The 17,235-nt window shown below is 46.0% G+C and overlaps 1 protein-coding gene across 2 annotated transcripts in view; it reads left to right on the forward strand.

Annotated features, from left to right (window-relative positions):
- The window catches only part of C1H5orf63 (chromosome 1 C5orf63 homolog), a 55,901-nt gene extending 39,217 nt beyond the window's left edge, over positions 1-16,684 (forward strand). For both annotated transcript variants that reach the window (XM_075600448.1, XM_075600439.1), the window contains exon 4: positions 15,389-16,684. In XM_075600448.1, coding sequence (XP_075456563.1) covers positions 15,389-15,565 — 177 coding nt within the window. In that variant the 3' untranslated portion in view covers positions 15,566-16,684. The remainder of the gene's footprint in view (positions 1-15,388) is intronic.
- Positions 16,685-17,235: the final 551 nt, after the last annotated feature.

Raw genomic sequence — 17,235 nt, forward strand, 5'->3', positions numbered from 1 at the left:
GTTGCGAGAGTAAACTCCTGGCCAAATGGCAGGGCCCATTCGAAGTACTCCGCCGTACGGGTGATGTGGATTACGAGATCGCTCAACCAGGGTCCAGGAAGGGTAAACAAATTTACCATGTGAACTTGCTGAAACCCTGGAAGATGCAGCGGTCTCTATTCATCCACCCGGTGGAGGAGGAATCGGACTTGGGTCCTCAGCCTCCACGGGAGAACATCGTGAGTGACGATAAAATCCCAATGGCTAAACAGTTGTCCTCTGAACAAAAAGGGGACTTGTTAGCAATAATATACCAAGGTCAAAAAAGTAGATTTTAACCCCTTAGGTGCTCAATAGAATGAAACGGGTGGTGCCATGAGCCTTGAAAGGATAAAGTCATGAAAACCACACCACACTGCTATATAAAGCAGCATAAGGGTATAACCTGATGTCTCTCCCAGCGGCTGGCTCAGAATGAGCTCCAAATACGCCGAGATAGAAAGACTCACGGTTTGTAGGTGGTGTGGTATACTTGATCTTGATTGTGATCCTCCGTGCCTCGGTATCTTCTGCTGCCATGCTAGGCCAGATGTAATAGCCTTGGCTCCCGTGTGGAGCGTGGATTATTCCGCCACCAACCCTCCTGCAACAGAACAGTCGCAGAGGGCGGTCACATGACCGGCGGCTCAGGCGTCGCTCCGAAATGACGAGGAACAGCGTGGGATCAGCGTGTGGACTCAGCACCTACCCGGTGTTTGTGGTGTGAAGATAGTCAGCGCAAACCTCACGGGCCTCCCGATGTCGATGGAACCGAATGAAATAAAAGGATATGGATAAAAAAGAATTAAAATCTCAGTGTATTAGATACACATGTGGGGGATGGGGGAAGAGGGGGGGGGGGGAAAGGGGGAGGGGGGTGAGGGCAGGGGGTGGGAGCAAGGAGGAGGATAATGCTGGAGGGGTTGATAATTGGTTTTCCACTTTAACTAATCAAAGAATACATAAAATTATGGATTCAGTGACTCACACGGGCTTGTGTGGTGTCTCTCCCTCAACGCTGACTGTAGTGGATTTATTACAGACTCATATGCTGGAGTCTCAATATACATAAAACTCACACGGCCTGATGTGAGTCCTTGTCCTCAGAGGGTGATGTCCTGTATGGATGGTGTCTGGGTTGTCTCAGCAGAGTTATCCCCCGATGGGTGTAGTGTGTGAGTGTCTCCTCTCCCCGTTCCCAGATGACCAAAAGGAGTGTATGCCAACAAGGGTTAACAACAATAAAAAAGGTCTTTAATGGGTATACAGTGGAGACATAAGCATATGAAATGCAAACATGTGGTGAACCATAAAAAGTGTAGAACAATCTATGACAAAATGAAATAAATTATACTAAGACACAATGAAATAAAATGAAATAAAGCAAACACAAGGACTACACTCACACTTGAAGTCAAATAAAATGGCCCAGCCTCAGCCGCTCGGTACACTCCTGCACGGTCTCCTCCTCCGTTCTTGTTCCCACTGGCGCGTCCGGCAGTGGAACCGGAAGAGGGGATCTGCACCGGATGTCCTGTAGTGTGCTGGGTCCCTCTCTCAATGAGCTCCGGCAGGGAACAACATGTTTCGCAATAAGCTTCGTCAGGTTCCTACCCGGTGTGCCTGCAGTGAAATGTAGATAGAAGAATCTTCCCGCAAACAGGACAGGCAAACGGCAGCATAGCAATGGATGAGGAGAGGCTGATGGTAGATTTTAAAAGTAGACTTTATTCAAACAGCATGCTGTCAGGTCCTCTGACGTGTTTCGGCCCGTAGGACCTTTGTCAAAGAGTGACTTGTTAGCAATAATTACACAATTCCAGGATGTTTTTTCTGACTTACCAGGACTAACTTAATTTCCCATGCAATCGAGACAGCACCTGGGGTAAAAGTACGTTCCCGTCCTTATTGGTTGCCTGGTAGAGAAGGAGGTATAAGAAATGTTACACTTAGGAGTGATTGAGGAATCATGCAGTGAGTGGTGTAGTCCACTAGTTATGGTCCCTAAACCCGATGGGAAGGTAAGATTTTGTGTGGACCTCCGAAAGGTCAATGCGGTATCCAAGTTTGACGCATATCCGATGCCAAGGGTGGACGAATTAATTGACGCCTTTGGTAAAGCGGAATATATATCCACGTTGGACTTGACAAAAGGATACTGGCAAATACCCTTAGAGGAAAAGTCCAAATGCAAAACAGCCTTTGCCACTCCCATGGGTTTATACCAGTTTGTGACAATGCCATTTGGACTGCATGGAGCCCCAGCCACATTTCAGAGACTCATGGATAAGGTACTGAGGCCCCATAGGACTTATGCCGCAGCCTACCTAGATGACATTGTCATTTATAGTAAACACTGGCGGGCCCATCTAAATAGGCTGAAAGCGGTCCTCAAATCTCTAAGAGAGGCAGGGCTCACAGCCAACCCTAAGAAATGTGCCTTGGGTAAAGCGGAAACCAAATATTTAGGGTATGCAGTAGGAGGTGGAAAAGTAAGGCCACTAGCCGACAAGGTAGCTGCCCTGAAAGAAGTTCCGACCCCCCAAACAAAAACGCAGGTACGCTCTCTGCTGGGTTTAGCAGGGTACTACCGGCGGTTCATCCCCAACTATTCGGAAGTGGCAGCCCCTTTAACGGACCTCACAAAAAAGTGTGCCCCTACACAAGTGGTGTGGTCAAGGGATTGTCAGAGAGCCTTTGAGGACATAAAAAGGTGTCTATCAGAGGGTCCCATCCTTAGAAGCCCAGACTTCAACAGCCCTTTTATAGTGCAAACAGATGCATCAGAGACAGGGCTAGGGGCAGTGTTGTCACAACAGTTTGAGGGAGTTGAACATCCTATCCTTTTCCTGAGTAGGAAATTGTTCCCAAGGGAAAAAAATTACTCAGTGATTGAGAAGGAGTGCCTCGCAGTAAAGTGGGCAATTGAGGCTTTGAGGCATTACCTGGCAGGAGTCCATTTTACTTTGGTGACGGATCATGCTCCACTGAAATGGTTAAATAGCATGAAGGATTCCAATGCTAGATTGACTAGGTGGTATATGGCCCTCCATCCCTTCTCATTTGAGATTCAGCATAGGCCGGGAAAAGAGATTGCAAATGCTGACTTCTTTTCTAGAGAAGGGGTGGATGGTCGGGCTTCAGCCGTGCGTAGCCCCAGCCACACACTAACAGGGGAGGAATGTGACAGGGTAAATAAAAGCCACCAGTTATATGCCTGGAAAACCTATGTCTAGTCTGCAGTGCAGCACTGACTAAGTTAAACTTCAGCTGGGAACCTCAGGACAATTAGTTGGATCCCAGCTGCCTAATCAAGGTGTGTTAAAACCCAGGTTGTAGACACATGGAGCTTGCTGTTGATGAGAGAGGAGTAAGCTGCTAAAGTTATTCCTGCAAACAAGGTCTGAGTAGCAAAGTAGTGAAACTGTGAACTGTCTGTCCCCTGCATAGAAAAAGGGTAGCTGCATATATGTATAAACTGTCTGCTAAAGAGAAACTGTTTTGTTCGGTTTGCTGAAGGAAAAGCCATTTTCGTTTGTTGCTGAAAAAGAGCTTTTTTTGTTTTGTGTGCTGTATATTTTTCAATGCAAAATAAAACAGCCTTGTCAAGAAACCCACGTGTGTAGTTGCATGTACCCTGCAACAAACCCATTTTGGAGTTCGTCTGCCGTTCTTCTCTGCGATCTTGGAGTGAGAATTTCCTTTGGAGCCGATGTCTGTACCGCTGCAGGTATCCTCCCTCTGTAGCGCTCGTCCTCTGGGTTGACTGCTCAGGGGGTGTCACGCTTCTTTCAGGAGTTATGCTGTACTGCGGCTGGCGTCCTGGTAGTCCACGACTCGTCCTCCGTTGCACCAGAAGTGACGTCGTTGGTACGTGTTCCTGGTCAGGTTGTTTGGGGAATCCCCTGGGCTATGAAATTCTTACTGCTCAATTACGTTGGAGCGGGCTCTGTCGATATGAGGTCGTTCGGTTCTTGTGTTGGGAATGTGCTGATATGCAGTCTTTGTTAGTGACTTAACAGAAATAGCTTGTTCACTGATAGAAATCCTACGCGTTTCGGCACGACTGTGCCTTCCTCCGGGATATTGTGGTGTACCTACTGGGGAGGTGGTTAAAAAAAATGACGGCGATTCCCCCACGGTCCCGGCGCGCATGCGCAGGGCAAGCGGTGCCCGCTCCCCCCCGTTCCCAGCGCGCATGTGCAGGGCCCGCCTTACCCCCAAAGTGTGACGGAGGGGGAAGTCGCAACTCCTCTTCTGCGGCCGCTCCCAACGTGGGACGGAGAGGGAAGTACCTGCTCCTCCTGCGGCCTGATTCCCCCCCTCCCCCAGCGGCCAGCGTGCCCCCCGAGCCCACCTGCCGTGCCCCCCCGAACCCACCTCCCGTTCTCCCCCCCCCCAAGCCACCTCCCGTGCCCCCCCCCCAGCCCACCTCCCGTTCCCGGCAGCTGCCGCTGGGATATCGGGGGCAGGAGGGGGAAGCATCCGGCGGCAAGCTGCACCCACCCAGTCAAGGTAAGTCACCCCACCCATTCACTGTCACCCACCCAGTCACTGACTGTCATCCACCCAGTCACTGACTGTCACCCACCCAGTCACTCACTGTCACCCACCCAGTCACTGACTGTCACCCACTAAGTCACTGACTCACCCACCCAGTCACTGACTCTCACCCACCTAGTCGCTGTCACCCAGTCACTGTCACCCAGTCACTGTCTCCCACCCACCCAGTCACTGTCTCCCACCCACCCAGTCACTCCCACCCAGTCACTGTCACTCTGTCACCCAGTCACTCTCTCCCACCCACCCAGTCACTGTCACCCAGTCACTCCCACCCAGTCACTGTCACCCAGTTACTGTCTCCCACCCACCAAGTCACTGTCAAAATTCACCCACCCACCGTCATTCACCCACCCACTGTCATTCACCCACCCACTGTCATTCTCCCACCGTCATTCACCCAACGATCATTCTATTGCCATTCACCCACGAGTCAGTGTCATTCACCCACCCAGTCACCGTCATTCACCACCCAGTCATCCACTCACTCACCCACCCAGGCAGGCAGTCACATGTCTTTTGTTGAAAATATAAAAATAAACAGGTTGCATTGTAATGTTTTTTTCTGTATCACAATAAGAAAACAGTTAAGTAAAAGTTGCGCGCGAAAATATATGTTTTCGTGGTAGTGGCGCAATGGGTTCGTTCGGTGGGGGGGGGGGGGGGGGGGAACCTGCTCCTTTCATTTGTCCCGGGCCCCATGATTTCTGTTGACGGCCCTGGTCTAATCAAAGTGCAAATCACTTAAAATCAGTTTTTAGATCAGAAATCTTTTTTTCACCTATTTGGCCTCCTATTCAATTTCACGCTATTTATTCTTCTCGTCTTCTTTATTGGGATGAAGTACCATGCTCTTTATCCCTTTGCTCACCAACTCTATAATGCACTGATAACCTAGAGCCTTTATACCTTCTGCTTGCATGTTTCTCATCTTATCTCTTAGATTCCTCACCCTAACCTAGCCTTGAGAAAGCGTTTCCAATCGCGAAACGCGCGCGTCGGCACCCGTCACGTGCACGCGCGCCGTCAGCATTCACGTGGCAGCATTTCCAGTATCACAGCATACAGCTGCCAGACGGCTCGTGTGCACTTCCCTCAAAAGTGGCCAGGAGTCCAAGTGGTGACTCGGGGATATCTGGTGAGGGGAGAGCTATCTGATTTTCATTTGTTTCACTGTGACATCAGTAATTATAGACTCCTAACGGTGGTAGCACATTCATGAATATGTGCATAGGCATACCAACAGCCACACCGTTCCTAGGAGTAGGTTAGCTACAGTGTATATGTTATTTAGTGACAGTAGCTCTCCATATGTATGGAGTTTACAAGCTCTACTTGAGGTAAATACTGTGAGCACATTTATGCAGCATATGTGACTGGCCAAGTCATCATTGGGTCATTTAATCATATGCTCAGTCAGCAATCAGTTATCTGTGTACATATCTCTGCATATTGGCAGTATCTTCACTTTGCATGCTTCAATATATATCCACCTGGGCACCTTCTCTGATTTAATAGAAAGGTCAACCACACTATACAGAGATCATAATGGTAGTAGAATTCCTGGCAGTGGAAGCGCATTCATAAATATGCGCACAGGTATACAGATAACCACACTGTCTATAGGAATCTATACACCTTTCCATTTTTGCTCTGTGTACAATAGCTAGCTCTTCCATTTTTGGAGCCACTTAGCTATTGTTAGGTGTGTAGATGTGGGTTCATATATAGAGCCTACATCACCGCTTCCTTATAGGACCCATCACTTTATGCAAAGTGAGCACACATTAGATATACTGTGCTGATCCTTTTTCTGGTACGCAGCAATTGTGATTAGATCTACACCTCCTCACATTATTACCCTGTGACCTGTCTGGTACTTTAGACAGGCTATCAGCCAGCTCCCCCCCTATACCAGTATATACCAAACTACCACCTATAGGGAATACTGCATATCGGATCCCTGGGAACGTTCTGATCTAATATACCTCAAACGTTTCCCCAACTATACTGGCCCGGAGTATCCTATATACTCATCACAGGGTCTATATATATGTGTGTCCATTGTTGAATTTTAATACCCATTATTTTAACCAGCATAGCATTAAAGAATATTTTTACATTTATCACTATACAATTACGGGATATTGAGTGCTTCTAGTGGGTTCTTGCTCTTTCATATTTACCTACTACATCACCCATTAGCACCTTATCCCACATACACTTATTCTATTCAGCTGTAGCGGGGTACTTCATTAATGATCTCTTAGATTCAGAGCAGGGGTTCCCTTCTCCTCTAATGTTTTACACTTATGTCTTGAGATATTCGCCCAGTGTTGGAAAAACAATTTATAGTACACATACTATAAAGAGCTAATAATCCAATGTGCTCCTAAGGACCTGCATACGCGAACTTATCTCGAATGGTAAACTTCACTGAACCCGTCTGATCAACATGATATTGCTAATTGGACTTGTCTTTGTTTTCAGTTGAATGCCTATCTGTCAGGGTTTTATATTTAGACATAATCAAACAAACCATTAATCAAGGTGTATGAAAGACAAAGTAGTCATCTCCATTGATCACCGTATGGTACGTTACACAACTAATGAATCTGTCATATGCTTTTTCTGCCTAATCACCTCTATGGTTCAGTTGCACTTATCAGCATGTTTGCATTGAAGTGAAAGTTGTCAGTGGCAGCACACTTTTGACCTCTGCTTGATAAATTAACTGTAAAAGCTTTGGGAATGTGTGTACACACATCTACTGTAATTGGGAAAAGCACAATACCAAATAGCATGGCACTTAGAATTCATATTGTTTTTGTTTGATTCTGTATATTTGTTTATAAAATCTGCACGGTATATTCATGTTAGGTATTAACATCTGGGGCTGTAATTACATTTTGGATCCCAAATTTGTGTGATCTTGTTTTCCGTACCACACATGCATCTAATGAATAATGAAGCTGAGGTTTATTTACACCACTAGAGAAATGTTTAAATAGATAACTATGGATGCATTGATGATATGGGCATTGGTTTTTGTATGTTCAATATATTGGTATGTTGAATTTGAACATTTTGGGATATTGGTGTTATTGATATATTTTTTACTATTTCAACATTTTAAATATAATTATTACATATTATATGAGAATGATATATACAGGACGCAGTCACCACATAATAGAGTCTGGCACTCCAGGAGTCCCATGAAGTAGTAGCTTTCTGCTCGTTTTCTGGGGAAGATCGCATTCCGTGTTCCAAACACCATCTGGCCGGAAGAGGACTCCTTTTCCATTCGCCTCATTATTGATGACGCAATCAATGGATCTCTCTGAGGAGCAATCACGTAATCGTAATATAACGGATGGGGCTGTGGGCATGTCACGGTTGTGCTCGCCACAAACTCGGGTCGGACCGCGTGGCTGAGGTAGGGTTGTAAAAGCACCGACCTTAAACCTCGCAGGCTGATCCGGATTGCGCAGTTCATAGTCGTACGTAGCAGGGTCTGGATTGGAGAAGACAGCATCGTCGTTGTACAAGCCAGGGTCAGGATAGGAGACGTCAGAATAAACATTGTCCAAGCAAGAGTTCGGCAACAGGGAGTCAGGAGAACCCCGCTTCGGCTTATGAGCGCGGGGGGGTTCTCTGCGCGTGCGGCGACCATGGCCCATGGTACTGGTCTCAGGAGGTGGAAGACAGACCAGATTTACACACCGCCTAGCTGCACGGTTAAACCAGCGCTACAGCGCAAGAGTCCTGAGCGGGTTAGGGAATCCTCTGTAGCAGCGCAGGAACCAGGACACGGCCTCTCTAGATTAGGGAAAGAGTAGGCCCCAGGAACCAGGAAGCTGTAGATACACAGGGAGACCTCCGCTTCAGTGTAGGAATCCAGGAGACTGAAGGACGCAGGGGCGAAACCTCCGCTTCAGTGCAGGAATCCAGGAGGCTGAAGGACGCAGGGACGAAACCTCTGCTTCAGCACAGGAGAACAGGAAGCTGACGGACGCAGGGACGAAACCTCTGCTTCAGCACAGGAGAACAGGAAGCTGAAGGACGCAAGGGAAACCTCCGCTTCAGCACAAGAGAACAAGCAAGAGCTTGTGGCAGAACAGTTGGTGACATCCGGTAAGGACTATGCTCGGCAAGGAGCATTATGGGAAGGCAATACTTAAAGGCCAGCAGGCCAATCCCCAGCGGGGGTGTGAAGATATTGCTCCAATGAATGAACGCAAGTCTAGGCTGCATAATAGGCTGCACAGCTGCAGTAGATACCAGAGGGAGTGTGTATAGCTTTGGTGAGTGAATCCAGGCTGCAGCAAACATCAGGAGAGCTGTTCCAGAACTGCACCGGTCTGCAAGGTAAGGTAACCAGTAACCCGCGGAGCGGATTCCTGACAGTATCCCCCCCTTCACGTGAGACCTCCGGGCGAACATGAACACTCATAGAGTTGGAGGACTGGGAATTGTTGCTGAACCGTCTAGGATTGGGGTTAGAATCGTGGTCCAGGGACTCGTGGTTAACCCTTAGTGTACTCCCACCCCCCGGTGAGAACTGCGGCCAGACAGGGTCATCCATGGGTCTTGGGGACATTGAGTTGTTCCTAAAATTCCTTAGGTGGAAAGGATATCCGTAAACGAGCAGTTCTTTGGTGAGTACAGTTCTAGGATATGAGATAGATGGAAGAAACATCCTTGGTACATGGCTCGCCTCGCAAAATGTCTTGGAAATCCAGGGCTGTGAAGAACCAGAGGGCTCCAGAGCAGAAACGGAAGAAGGACCCCCACTGAAAGCCCAGTCCTTAATAGAGGAATCGGAATCTAGGATCAGCGGCCCTGCTAGTTGATCGAATATACCAGGAGGGACTTTGTAACAGAAAAAGTCTTGGCTGACCACTGTATGTTGGAATTTGAGAGGAATTTTTCCTCTAGAAGGCTCCCAGGTAATGGTTAGTAAGGGTATAGGCTGGTTGGAAGCTTCTCCCGGTATTGGTATGGAAGGTGACAAGGCATGCAGTAAACCAGGCATAGGGACCGAAATCTTGGGATACGTACAGAGTATTTCCAACTGAGAGGAAATAACAGGGGCAACTGAAAAATCCGAGGCCCCAAACCATGGTTTAGCAGGAGCAGATAAGCAAACAACAGTAGAGCTCTCCAATACTGGGAAATCTTCATTGGAAGATAGTATTGTCAGTGAATCAGGAATAGACCTTGGAATTTTCCTATCAGGAACTTGAGAAAAAGGCAGAGCCAGGGTAGTGGCGGGAGGGAAGCTAACATCAGAAGCTGAAATCTGTACCTCAGTGACAGAGACCTGAGAATCAACAAGCAGCAAGTATGACTTATGAAAACTCTTAATGACAGGCACCTTAGGAGTACAAGGAGTTTTCTCTGAAACTGCAATGGCCCTAACCACAGGGGTGCCTAACCTGACACAAACAGGAATAGGTGTGTTTTCTAGTGCAAAATCTCTGATCCCAGGACTCCTAACAGATAGTAAGGGTGTCTGGGTTTGATTAGAGAAAAAATCAGATGTATTGATAAGTGACGTAGAAACAATTACAGAGGTTCTAGATTTGCTGGACATGTGAGAAAAAATACCCTTTAAGACAGGAGCTATAATCTCCTCCCAGAGTAAGCCCATGTTTGCTGGGGCATTTTTAGACACAGCACTGAGGGACTGGGTCTCAGCAAAGGCAGGACAGCTAAATAGCTCAGATTTAAACCCTAAGACTTGTAATATATGCATGGTGACCTCAGACAGTACTAAGGGAGTGACTACAGATATGCTGAAACCTGAAGGATTAGCCTGGACAGAGAAATCAGGGGGGCCCCCAGTCATGCTAACCATTGTAGGAAGAGATTCAGAATCTGAAGGAAAATCATTACCTCTCAGGGTCTCAGGGCCAGTAAGACACAATTCAGGGAGAGGGGAACCAGTGTGCAGGCTTCTTACTAGTATATATGAAAAAGCGTCACTTTTGAGAGAAAGCCGTGTGTCAGCAAACCCTCCTGGGAACACAACATGAACCCCAGGAGAGACATATAGACTACTGTATGCGTTTAATCCTAAGCTTAGTGAAGAGGAGCACCCAGACAGTACACGGGGTTTAAACCTAACTGTACTGGTCTCTGAAGTAGGTATTTGGTAAGGAATGTCTGGGAAACCAAAAATGACTGCAGATTCCACAATGTGGGAACTATGCACTGAAGCAGGGATCACCGCTCTCTGGGCGACAGACTGGTTCAGTGAAATACCCGGGAGGAGGAACTCTGTGGCTAAGCTTAGGGGAAACCCTGACTCCTGAATACATTTTACAGGAACCAGAACTTTAGCTGAAGTCTCCGGAGGTGAAACTGCGGAAACTTGAGCTGAAGCAGGGGATTTATAGCAAAGAATTTCTAAGGAATCCTTAAGGTTAGGGGACTCCTTCAATGCAACCTCTGCTGTCTGACTTGTGGACTCATTCTCTGAGGCTAAAACAAAGGCATTAACTTGGAGGCAGCAAGAATTTACAGGGGTTAATTCAGACCATACCTGAGAGTAAAACATAGCTAGACCTCTCTCTGAATTGGGGAAGACTAGGGATCTCTCTTCTGGTGCTAGGGGCGTGACCTTAGCTGGCAGAGAACAGGGAATAGCAAAAGGAAACTCAGAGAACTGCCCCCCAAGGGTTAATACAGAACTGACCCTGGGAACAGAACTTAGGGATTCTTTCTCAGACGGGGAAAGCGCACAGGACTGTTTGGTTGGGGTTACAGTAGACATATGATTGGAATCAGGGCACCCGGGCAAACAATCAGGGCTAGGGACCGTGGTAGTAACTACGTTGGAGAGCAATGCTAGTGGGACAGTTTTGTCATCTCCTGGAGAGGAAGGTATGCTCCCAGGTTTAGCAACAGGACTGGCAGCAGAGCGGGACCGCCAAGCGTCAGCGCAGCTGGCGAGGAGGGAATCCTGTTCTATTATGCAAATGTCCAATGTTTTGGAAAGTAGGCAGAGTATCTTTTGTACGTGAGCAAACATGAGGAGAGGATCCTCTGGTACTACGTAAATGTCCAATGATAAGGCCAGGGCATGGATTGTATTACAGGCGGTGGCCAGTTTCCCAGGATTCACATTATCCCAAGACAAAGGGGAATCAGGGAAGAGAATACTAGCGGCCAGAAGCTGTTTTAAGTACTTGAGGCGATAAGCCTTCAAAAAGAGATCTTTACGGCATTTTTTTTTGCAAAGGGGTTAAACCTTCAAACATAAACGGATCTCCCATTTGAGGTAGTATTTCGCATAGGTACTGGGACTGGCCTACGGGCCGGGACAGGAGTTCAGACAGAAACTTACCAACCCTCACCACAGGACGGTCCGAGTTTGTGGGGCCAAGCATACTGTCACGGTTGTGCTCGCCACAAACTCGGGTCGGACCGCGTGGCTGAGGTAGGGTTGTAAAAGCACCGACCTTAAACCTCGCAGGCTGATCCGGATTGCGCAGTTCATAGTCGTACGTAGCAGGGTCTGGATTGGAGAAGACAGCATCGTCGTTGTACAAGCCAGGGTCAGGATAGGAGACGTCAGAATAAACATTGTCCAAGCAAGAGTTCGGCAACAGGGAGTCAGGAGAACCCCGCTTCGGCTTATGAGCGCGGGGGGGTTCTCTGCGCGTGCGGCGACCATGGCCCATGGTACTGGTCTCAGGAGGTGGAAGACAGACCAGATTTACACACCGCCTAGCTGCACGGTTAAACCAGCGCTACAGCGCAAGAGTCCTGAGCGGGTTAGGGAATCCTCTGTAGCAGCGCAGGAACCAGGACACGGCCTCTCTAGATTAGGGAAAGAGTAGGCCCCAGGAACCAGGAAGCTGTAGATACACAGGGAGACCTCCGCTTCAGTGTAGGAATCCAGGAGACTGAAGGACGCAGGGGCGAAACCTCCGCTTCAGTGCAGGAATCCAGGAGGCTGAAGGACGCAGGGACGAAACCTCTGCTTCAGCACAGGAGAACAGGAAGCTGACGGACGCAGGGACGAAACCTCTGCTTCAGCACAGGAGAACAGGAAGCTGAAGGACGCAAGGGAAACCTCCGCTTCAGCACAAGAGAACAAGCAAGAGCTTGTGGCAGAACAGTTGGTGACATCCGGTAAGGACTATGCTCGGCAAGGAGCATTATGGGAAGGCAATACTTAAAGGCCAGCAGGCCAATCCCCAGCGGGGGTGTGAAGATATTGCTCCAATGAATGAACGCAAGTCTAGGCTGCATAATAGGCTGCACAGCTGCAGTAGATACCAGAGGGAGTGTGTATAGCTTTGGTGAGTGAATCCAGGCTGCAGCAAACATCAGGAGAGCTGTTCCAGAACTGCACCGGTCTGCAAGGTAAGGTAACCAGTAACCCGCGGAGCGGATTCCTGACAGGGCACTCTGGTGTTGACATTTGGTATCCCACGTCAAGAAAATGTTTAGCAACTGGTTTATTAGTGTCAATTCTTTCAAGAGCCTTAGGCTGGTTCTATAGTGCCGGGGTGTAAGAGCCTTAGGCTGGTTCTATAGTGCCGGGGCGTGCTACGTCGCGCGCACGGCAGTTATAGATGGCTGAGGTCAGCCAGCCCTTCTATACAAGTGCTGCGCGCGCGCGCGCACGGCAGGGAGCGGGAAGCCGACAGACAGCGGCGAAGACGGTGGGAAGGATGATTTTGCGCCGCTACCGGCGCTCGTATCTATGTGTGTGGATGTGTGTTTGTATGGATGTGTGTGCGTGTGCGCGTGTGTGTGTGTGTGTGTGTGCGTGCGTGCGTGCGTGCGTGCGTGCGTGCGTGCGTGTGTGTGTGTGTGTGTGTGTGTGTGTGTGTGTGTGTCAATGAGTGCAAAAATAAAATAAAAAATTATTTATTAAACTTTTTTTTTCTTTAATAAAATCTTATTTAGGACTTTCTTCACTCACACAACCCATGGACACACATATACTCACACACACACTCACATACACCGTACCTGTAGCTCCCGGCTGTATAACAGGGAAAAGCATGCGGCAGGTGTACGCACGTACGCACGCAGTATAGAACGGGCCTTAAGGATTGAAGAACAATGATCATTCTTTCATGGAACGTTCTGCCTGTTCTGCCCACATAATACAGTAGAGGCTACAAGTGCAGACAAGTAAATAGATAACAGAAGTCGAGTCTCCGGTGAGGTGCTGTTTGAATGTTATCCTGTTTCCAGTGTGTGGATGTACAAAGCTGGATCCCTGGATGAGTTCATTCCCAGTACTTGATGCAGCCAGTTTTAGTGGCAAGTGACCATTTTTCATCCAAAATGATCAGACAACCCTGTTTTTAAATATGTTTCATAAAAGTTAGTATTTTGTCAAATCTTCTAATTAGCAGCATTAGGGAATATGAATATTTATTATAGCAAGTAATCATCACACGGTATATACATTGTGGGCCAGCTACTGGCCAACAAGACCTTGATTGGAACTGATTGGGGAGGGGGGCATTAGACAAAAGGTATAATTATATTCTGGGGGGTTATCCCCATAATGGATTTAGTAAATGTTACAAGAGTTGGCTCTGAGTTTTTAATTAATGCTATTTATATACATAAAATGCCGCTGGGCACCCTTACACTGGTTTACATTGGAGAAACAAATTTGATATTAATATGCTAATTTAGATGTTTTTTACAGCATACAGTTGCTGTTTAGGTAACTCTGTATCAGAGTAAGTGAGTGGCATACTGGCCAGCATATGCATATTCTGGTCAGAGCATTTTGGTAGGAAAATGCAAGAGTTATATTAATTTTCCATTGACTTGTATTAGATTGAGAGATTTGTTTTCAGTGAGCACGGGGGGAAAAATGGTGTGTTTCAACACATAAATAGGCAGTCTTGGCCTGTATGATAAGTGGCAGTGCGACTTCATGTGCCATTAGCATTGGAATAGCAGTACATTTTTCATTCTAGGTCATGCATATTTACACTGTCATCTAAATCTGTTTTCACCTGTAATGCTGTACTCCTCTTCTCCGTTGTGTTCTTGGAAAGGGAAATAAAATATTTAAGAATAGCTCCCGTTCTTTCAATAAGAAATGAGGCATATGGCCGTATTGTAAAACCTCTTTGCATATCACTTTACATAGGTATTAAATAGCTACATAAAACACTTCTACCACTTTAAGTGCTGATCAAAAATAACTCTTTCACCGTGTAGCCTGCTGGGAATGAGTGGTCACAATGCTACAATGCCACCGGACCGTACATGGTGCATTGGAAGTGGGACCCTAGCGTACCACTGTAAAGGTTAAATACTTGGGGGGGAGAAAATGCAGAACTTACAGATACAGAAACAGGAATGGAGGAACCTACTCGATTAGCTGGCATCAACTACATGAACCTCTTTGCTGCCAGCTGGGCCAGCAACACGTTGCAAAGCAGTGCATTGTTGCTGTCTGGCAGTGGAGGGGTTAAGCAGAAAAAGGCCATGTGAAACCAGTGTATTTGTATCGCATCCTGATGAAGGTCTTGTGTGCCGTGTTGATGCCGCTGTCGCTGGTTTGTGTGATGTGCTGTATTTCTATGGCTACTACATTATGATACGTGCACAGACTACTAGTATTTTTTCGTATGCCTTTACATCGCGCGCCACTGTTTTGCTTTTGATGAATATATATATATATATACATATACATACACGCACATGTAAATACAGTAAAGGAAGCATGTGTGTACTGTATATGTAGTAATCTGTGTGTTCCAGGTATTGTTTTCAGGTTCTCTTTTGTTTGCTAATTTTTTCCTCTTTGTTTTAGTTTGTTTTAGAGGAAGTGGACATCACTCGTGCAGAGAACTCGGCTTGGTATGAGAGATATAAACATGACATTCCCGTTTTTCACTTAAATGGACAGTTTCTAATGATGCATAGAGTAAACTTGAAGAAACTGGAAAGATATCTTGAAAAATTGGAGCAGCAAGATGGAAAACCTTGAGACATTACCATGTTTTCAAGTTAATATGCACCTCTATTGACTCATTTCCATGTATGATGTGAATTAAAAAACGTTATATATTACTCTATTTCACGTGATTCTGAATGGTTCATGTTCCCTTATGATAATAAGATATTTGAATAGTTATTTGCATATACTTAAGAGTTGAGGATGTAACAAGCTAGTACATTTAATTTATTTTGTACGCACAGTTGTACTTTGGTACCTTTTTGTATTATTTGCATTATTATTATTATTCGCCTCAGGCCTTCAACTCCTCCACCCTCTGTATTAATGGCCAAGAATTACCCTGTCCTGCGGGGATTATTACTTAAGTATACTGAGGTTTTAAAACCTCCCAGTTGTCTTCTTCAAGTGTGCTGTCAGGATATTATATAAATGCATGCAATGTCCAGATAAAAAGGCCTGTGAACAGCTAAAGGTATAACAACCCAGTAAGTACATTGTCAACGTTGTATAGGGAATTAAGTAATAATATCATTAAAAGCTCTGCACAAAACAAAACCAAGCTCTATGATAAACGCTTATGTTGACCTTACAAAAGAATCTAGGCCTAACGCATGAATAACATTACATTACAAAAATACTTCAGTATGCAAGTGTACTCACATGTTCACAGTATTTATATTGTTCATGTTTTTGTGAAGTTGATTGTTTTAAGCTGGCAAGAGAGACTATGTTAATTAAAGCACTCTTGTCTATTCTGATTAAGAAAACTGGTTATTTTGATTCACTAGATGGTTCAGCTTATTTGTAATCATACATAAAACTACTCACTTATTTCTTTGAAATATATTTATTCACGACGTAATGTTTGTGATCACATAAGTGCTGTATTCACCATATAGTTTGACCTAGAACGGACATGCCACCTATCAGCATGGTGAAACATTATTGTGTAGTTTTAATTTAGTACTTTATATAAAAATCTGATATAAATTTTACAGCAGAGGCATTAGTATTTTGATCATGCTGCTTCCCGAAAGTGTCAATAAAGTCTTATCTTAATGCAATATGCAAAACCCGAACATTAATGTGATTGGTGCAGTAGAGGAGTGTACTATACAATGGAAAAAGGCCAAGCTCCAATAAAAGAAACGTGTGCATTTTCAATTGTGACCTTCAGTTCTTTGTTAGTACTTTGAAGAGAGAGCACTTACAATGACAGAGGGCGTTCATTTTTACATCTTTCTCTCCATGGCTCGTAGCCCAAATCAATTCAGAGAGGTAGCAATATGACACAAGTGTGCAAATAGTAAGCTTTGGAGATGTGAACAAGACAAAATGATAATCTTCTGTAATCATTTTGACATCAGTCTGGGGTCTGCTCTCTAATTTAGTACCAGAATGTTCAATAGCTAGATCTGTCCCACGACTTCCGGAATGAAACTGAAGTTCTCTCAATCGCAATTGGATTCAGCCCTATACAACAACACAAATATACACCCCATCCTGCCTTTATTATCGATCTCTGGTATGTTTTGAATAGCAAACGTTGTTTTGTTAATTGTGTGCTGCTAATCGTTCAACTTGTAACAGGCAGATTTATTGGGGGGGGGGGGGAGGGGAGTCATGTGACTGCTTAGATGTATAAGAGTAACACCAATTTAAGGGAAAGCATTGGCAGGGTTAGCATTCCCATCTAAACT

Source organism: Ascaphus truei, chromosome 1, assembly GCF_040206685.1.
Source record: "Ascaphus truei isolate aAscTru1 chromosome 1, aAscTru1.hap1, whole genome shotgun sequence".
In the NCBI taxonomy this organism is placed as follows: domain Eukaryota; kingdom Metazoa; phylum Chordata; class Amphibia; order Anura; family Ascaphidae; genus Ascaphus; species Ascaphus truei.